The following is a 7,360-nucleotide window of genomic DNA, read 5'->3' as shown; positions in this document are numbered from 1 at the left end:
GGATTAAATCCTTTTTATAAGACACATATAACTCAAAACGATTAGTGGAGGATGCTACATAGCTCTGTCCTGATCTGCGCCTCACAGAGTGCGCTCACTTAATCACTTTCGTAATACCACACACATCCCACAGCGACTTACGGCCAGGCTGTGAAAAAACATTACGGAAGGTGAGAAAAACAGTGAAAGTAATGAAATTGAAACAAGAACCAACATATTAAACGCAAGACGTGGTCATTGCACGAGGAAAGAAAAAACGATTTGAAAATAATTAAACGATATCTCATTATCTTATTAATAAAATATTACATAAATATATAATGTGTAGTATCTATGTGTGTATTATTTTACAATCAGTAATGGCCAATAGCAAAACAACTACCTGTAATATAAGATACAATACCTTCCGATTAACGTGGCTGGCAAGTTGTATAGCGTGGGCCAATGTTTTTTTTCCCATAACAATTCACACTCTGGTATCGCAATCTTAATTAAAACAATGTCAAAGGTCAATGTTCATGCGAACCATCGAACCATAACCCAGTGTTGCCCTGCAATGTTAAATGTCTTCAATGTCTTTTAGACGATGAACTATATTGTGATATACTCCACCAATACTGGTTGTCATGGCGTAAACAAAAATCTCGATTTCGGTCAATTCAGTTATGGTGGGATACAGGCAAACGTTACATTCAGCAACTAACCAAAAAATGCACTACATAATAATAATAATATAGTTTCTTTCTCAGATTTTTCCCAAACTATCCGATTGTCTCATTCCTGAAACTTTCTCCATAGTTTTCTGAGATACAAATGAAATGTATGTTTCCTTGCCAACTTGATTTCATGATATTTTTTGAGTTGTATTACTGTTGAAACTTTTATTTCAATGATAATATGACCCACAACTTTACTCAAAGGAAACCACTATATGCAAATTTGTCCATACACATGTAAAGTACCACAACAACGGAGGTAGGTAATTATAAAAAAAGAAAATTACTTCACGATCTGTTTTATACAAGCATTTCATGAATATATTTTCCAGACTACGAAATCGTGTCATTCTAACCACGCAAGTACATATGTTTTAATTCCGCACTTTAAAACTATCTTTATATAAAGAATTGATTAAAGGTTCTAAAAACATAGCTGACCAAGTGTTACTTCACTACCATCTATCCAAAGGGAGGAAGCGGTCTTCATCGAGTCACTTTTGGTCATCGGGAATATACAATTTTATACTGACTACATCAGCATAAACTATATTATAAACAATGCAATTACCATTGGAAGCTCACAAAATTTATTTTTTACATATTTTTTATTCACATACCTCAAATGGAAAAATATAATTTGGTAAACATACGTATATAGATTAAAGGTAAGATATCTCATTGGGGTGACACACACGTTTGTAATTTATGAATAACTGAGGCAAATGTTCCGAAGAAAGACTGGTTATAGATATACTAGCAAGACAATATCAATTATAAAAACTTTGCTTTTCATTTAAGACACAAACATCTATTCATCGAAAAACTTGCATATATCGAACATTTTATTGAAAATATCTCCACACATTATATAACATATAAATGGAGTATACTTTAAGGTTTCAATGTCAACAGAAACAGAACATCATTGAAATACTTGTGGCCTTTTTTAACCAATATCTCCCGTAAAGCTGATGTTTCCCCAATCTTCTCAATACTTAATCGTGCACCTGTAAAAAAGTGCGATAGCATAAATACAGTGAGATACAACACTGCTAATAAAAGCGTTGTGTCGTAGTGTTCATAATAAAAGTTCACAAAATAAATGATTCTAGAACAGCTTATATAAATAGAATATTCAGATTTCTTTATTTTTTATACATATTTACATATATTCAACGAAAATATTATACTCACCAAGTGATTGTTCGATATCTGTTCTCAAGACAAGTTGCGGAAAAGGGGGATCTAAGAATAATGCAAAAACATTATTAAATGTGGTCGATTAAACGCCAATATGTCACATCACATTCATGTAAAACTCACCGGATTTGACCGACGGGTCGTAGTCTACAACAACAAGACAATATCGGGTGTATGCATTCATATTTGAAGTAATCACATCAAGATATCTGTAAACGGAACAAGTAAGTCATGATTAATATACGAAGCGTATGCATTATTTAGCAAGTGTTAGTATTTAGAATAATAATGCCAGGAATAACATATGTCAAGGGTATCATCGAAACAAACATCGCAAGTGAAGTGTATTTAGTACTGTTATATTTGTAGACGAACATTCACATATCCATGAAATTGTGTGCACTGCCTGCACGACTCAGACCCTAGAAACACCGGCCTATTAAATCAATATTCATTAACGTAATTACTGCATTTACTAAACAATTGTCCATGTATATGAAAAATTAGAATAACTGAATGAGAATAACTGAAGGTATGTGTGACTGATAGCCAAAGCTTCGGCAATTTTGAACAGGAATAAATTTTGTAAATACACCACTCGTATGTGATCTTCTATCTGAGCAATTGAGTACAGTGCAGTGGCGGAAATGCTTCAATGGCGACTGAATGACAACCACTCCGATAGTAAAGCAGCGTGTGTTATAACCACTTTAACAGTACCTCGTAAGTGTATAATGTGGTGTGTTTAGGTGTGTATTCAATTAAAATTAAAATGTATCGTACCTACCTACCCATATCTAATGGCTCGATAGCAGTGATACCACCTCTATCCCAAATAGCGTCAACTTCACCAATTATATCACTGTGGAATAAATATATATATATATAATACATATAATGAATATTATCATTTGAAACTTGCTAATACCGTGCTTCATAGTAGAAACAAAATATATAATTTGAAAGTATTTATTTATCATGTTAGTAACGAGGGGGGGATGTGTAAAATTCCATAATGATTATTGAGCATGTAACTATATAAATGTTTACATCATGTGAAAACGTTAGTGCATGTGTCGTCCGAGTGATTGCTTGATGGATTATCTGACGACCAATGTTAAACCAATGTCTCATTTTGCTTATCTTAGCTCAAGCAACTACAATTCGTTTGTATCATGTCTCTAGTTATTTGATTGTAGTTAGACAATGGTCGTGGATAACAGGAAAATACGATACGTGTGACTGACATTAATAGTAGGAGCAATAACGAGAAATTTACCATCAGGTTACCCGTAACCCTAGCATCACTACGGTTAATGTATAGAGTTTGCTTGTTAAATTTTAATCAAAAATTACTGAAACGCAATGCCATGTGATTTTCTGAATCCAAAGCAGAGAAGGCACATACAAGAGGGTGATAATTCACATAACATATATATTTTTATAACACGAACAAATACTGTGATTTGCTCTGGGAGTATGTAGAGAAGCATGCTAGAACTGAGCTACTGATTAGAAATAACGTGCTATGTAATTTTAGTCATAATTTACCTTGATATGTCAAATATGTTGCAATTATAAATCTGAATTCTACCATCTTTGCTCTAATAGAAAAATACAGAAACACAAAGAAATGAACATGAATGAACACATTATCATTGTTTAACCAAGCATTTAAGGTTGTATTGTTGGCAAACTTAGTTGAAAGTTTCGATGTTCGCGTGAAAGCCTTGATAACATAAGTAAAATAGTCATCATATTAATTAAAATGGGGCAGTTTTAATGGCAATACAGAAAACAACCGCGTCTGGTGTGAATTTTATTTCAATCTTGATGGAAGATGCTTCACATAAGAAAACTACTTCGTTACATAGAAAACCTTGCGTATAATTTGGCGATTAAACAACACCCTAAAATCCTGGAAATTCAATTTCGACCGACTGCCCAAAATAGCTCAGTGATTTTTGGTTATTGAAGAGTAACTTATGATGTGAATATCTTGCAAATACAGAGCAGTTGCATTTGTTTAAATACACACATTGATTTGTTAAATACTTTGAACACAGTTTTGTCGATAATACAATATATCGATTCCCAAAGATAGCGTGTCTTATATGATGACATCACTTCGATTGTAATCAAAGTGAATTGTGTCGATTTATTTTTACCTGAAATAGTTCTACATTTTCCAAACTGTCCACATGCTTCGTAATAAACTGCAAGTTGTTTTCCTCAAAAAATTGTCTAATGGCAAGTTCCGATACTTCCACACCAATAATTGTGTGTCCTTGGTCAGCTAACCTATATCAATATTTGGATCAAAATATTGAAATTAATTCATCATTGTAGTAGGGATTTGTTAAATAACACTGTCAGCAAATGTACTCAAATAAAACAGTAACAACAACAACAGTAATGACGTTGTAACATATCAAACTGAGCAGTGACAGTGAAGAGGGCCTAAATGACATGACTAAAGGCATACCATTTCATGTCCTTGGTTTTTCCGCACAGTGGAACCAGTATTCTGATTTCTTTCCTCCCATTGATTAAAGAATCTGAGTGTTCTGTTAATAATCTGGAATACAACAAAAAATAATCACTTAACATTCAACTGTGTCTACATAGGTATGTACTACCACTTCTATCATAATTAATTCAAGCGATTGAAGTGTGTGTTAATTGATGACTTTTAGTGACAGCACTAGAAGTAATTGTCGGAGCCAGGTGGGGCAGGTATCACGTATTCAGTTTACGATCTTACAGAAAATATAAACTACATCACATGGTCTTACTTGTGTACATGCTGCAAATGAAATGGAATTTTTCCTTGCTTCCATCTTTCATCCCATTTCTCAGCTGCCATGTTCCCAATAAGTTGAATTATTTCTTCACTAGAAATACTTCTTCCGAAACTGTAAGTATGTGCTACAACAAAACAGTGTATAACCCGTTAGTGTACATCTTAAGTATGAACCAATTTGGAATGGAACATTTGCGTTGACCGTACAGGACACGACCCTCACCCTAATGCCAAGACACGCTCTTGTTGATATTGTTACTTGTGTCATCCCATGGCGATAATTATAGTTTAATAATACCCACTTGTGCATTATCTGCTGACAAATTGGATGATGTCAAACAATTAAACAAGTGGTGGTAAAACTTTATATCCAGAGTTGTTAAAATGAGCGGATTAATGTCTCTACAAATATTTGAAACTTATTTTGGTGTAAACAACTTTCTTTAACTATTTTCCACCATTACAACTTGTTAAATTGAGAGAATAAATATGTCGTCAAATATTTTAGACTTACTTCGGTATAACGAACTCGCGTTTGAACAATTTCCATCATTACAAGTTGTTAAATTGAGAGACTAAATGTGTCAACACACATTTGATACTTATTTAGATGTAAAGAACCCGCGTTTTATTAACTTCCACCATCACAAGTTGTTAAAATGAGGAAATAAATATTCTGGTTTCATTGGATATCTGATTTAATTGTGAAAAAAATTAACTGCTGAATTCGAACCCCCAATCAACAATTCCACGGACAGAATAAACACCACTACACCACAGAGGATATACATCTGTTTCCTTACTTTTTTTGTTCGCAATGAAAGACATACCATAGTGACATTTTAATGTCTGGCAAAATTTATCTTTACTTGGGTCTTCTGTTTCTTTCTTGTCGCGATCTGGTAACTGCTGAACAAATTGCACGACGGTCAGTTTAATTTGCTAGCTATTTAATTATGTATTCTATGATTTATTTTTGCATGGTGGCGTTTTGTGAGGTTTATTATTCTTTCGTGATATTCTTTGTTTACTTTTCATGGTTTGATATAATTTACGTTTTTCACGGTAGCTCTGATGGAGCTTCGAAGCCACTGGCTTTCCAGCAAGCTATTTTTGTTTTACCTATATGGCACGCTAGTGTACCATGCCACTACGTCAGTCATCGAGTGGTGTTAATGGTTAATGCTGGAATGTATTACTGCTATTATCATTATATTATCACGTAATTTGTGTTCACCTTATAGGTAATTCCTTAAGTATCTTTATTGCAATTTGAATATACAAATTCGTATATGCCGACCAAACGATCCCGATTGAAGGGCATGTACCAATTCGTGTGTAGGTACGGCTTCTGGAATTCTGTCAATCCATGTATTTTGACACGCATGACCTAGTTCTGTGTACAGGTCTATAAATGTGCTCGTTCTCATCGGAACTTTATCGGCATATCCAAGCCGTGTACGAATCAAGACAACTTGCTCGCAGTGATATATTTGAATCCACTGAATACTTACCATGCCCATCTTCTCTCCACGATACATAGATCCAAATAAATAACGAAAATTATCTTACCTGGCTCAATACTATACATATACAACCGAATGACCTTGGGGACGTTGGAGGTTATTACTCAAAGGTCAAATAGGCAGAACGAGGTCAATGAGTAAGATTCTAACTACAGTATGTTGAGGGCGCTTTGTTATTTCTACGCGAATCTTGCCTATTACTACATAGCGTAACGCTGCCCCTCTAAGACATTATGAATAAAGTTTTAGATCATTTTCATATGGGATACCGTGTGTGCATTTATTCAAATAGCGTTTTTATGTAATTAAGTTTATTATATGTTAACAACACGGTAGTTTTGTCATTATTATTCAGTTTTCAATATTAATTATTGACAATTTAAATCAGTTATACAGAAAGTGTTGTTTTTGTTTATGAACATCCCGATTTATACAATTATATATATATATATATATATATATATGTGATATTTTTATACACATGTTTTATTATTATATGTAATTTTACTATCATTACTTAAAATTATCATAAAGTAAATTCGTTAAAAAAAACTTGTTTCGACCCCAGAAACAAACTTTTAAAGCCCAATCTAATGTAGTATGTTATCATGGCAGGGTGTTATATATATCATATATATATGATTTTTTTCTACTGCAATCTATTATAAAAAAAACTTCATTACGCCTATTTTTAAATAGCGTGCGGTTAGCAAACTTTTCCAGCGTTTACTGAAAATAACGTTGATAGATAAGCGTTTAGGATTTGTGTCGACGACAGGGGATTAATCGGTCTCTACCTCAAGCAAATAAAGTTGTATCGTTGAAAACCTAGACGGTTGAACGTGAAACGACGTCAGTTATGTCTGCATTAGACTGACATTGAAATTCCTATATCATATTAAGTATTCAATATTTTCTGTGTATTTTTTTATTCTTCGTCACCAATATAATTTATATATGGCCCATAAGTTACAATAATGTATTGTATTGCACAATATGCAGTATGACAGACGCCAGGCTAATATATGAACCCATAAAACTGGATCATATGAATTGCGCTTTCAGCTGTAATATATTTACCTGACTGAAATCACAACATGCTGAGAGACATT

General features: G+C 33.4%; 1 protein-coding gene across 1 annotated transcript; it reads right to left on the bottom strand.

Annotated features, from left to right (window-relative positions):
* Positions 1-1,305: 1,305 nt before the first annotated feature.
* LOC102809094 (putative thiopurine S-methyltransferase) lies at positions 1,306-6,370 on the bottom strand. The gene is made up of 9 exons (XM_085492819.1): positions 6,295-6,370; positions 4,715-4,847; positions 4,405-4,497; positions 4,088-4,220; positions 3,471-3,523; positions 2,707-2,781; positions 2,043-2,128; positions 1,914-1,964; positions 1,306-1,726 (listed from the first exon to the last, which is right to left on the bottom strand). The coding sequence occupies exons 1-9, from the start codon at positions 6,311-6,313 to the stop codon at positions 1,611-1,613; spliced, it is 759 nt and encodes a 252-aa protein (XP_085348945.1). The 5' UTR covers positions 6,314-6,370; the 3' UTR covers positions 1,306-1,610.
* Between the last annotated feature and the right edge of the window lie 990 nt (positions 6,371-7,360).

The sequence above is a fragment of the Saccoglossus kowalevskii genome, chromosome 18, assembly GCF_978046115.1.
Source record: "Saccoglossus kowalevskii chromosome 18, keSacKowa6.1, whole genome shotgun sequence".
Taxonomy (NCBI): Eukaryota; Metazoa; Hemichordata; class Enteropneusta; family Harrimaniidae; genus Saccoglossus; species Saccoglossus kowalevskii.
This window is presented reverse-complemented; position numbering and strand designations above follow the sequence as displayed.

What these genes read in the sequence shown, in the direction of transcription:
- LOC102809094 (XM_085492819.1), bottom strand. An exon ending in AAAATGTAGAACTATTTCAG is followed by an intron (nt 3,524 to 4,087) that starts GTAAAAATAAAT and finishes TTTTTCTATTAG; the next exon opens with AGCAAAGATGGTAGAATTCA. An exon ending in AACATATTTGACATATCAAG is followed by an intron (nt 2,782 to 3,470) that starts GTAAATTATGAC and finishes TTTATTCCACAG; the next exon opens with TGATATAATTGGTGAAGTTG.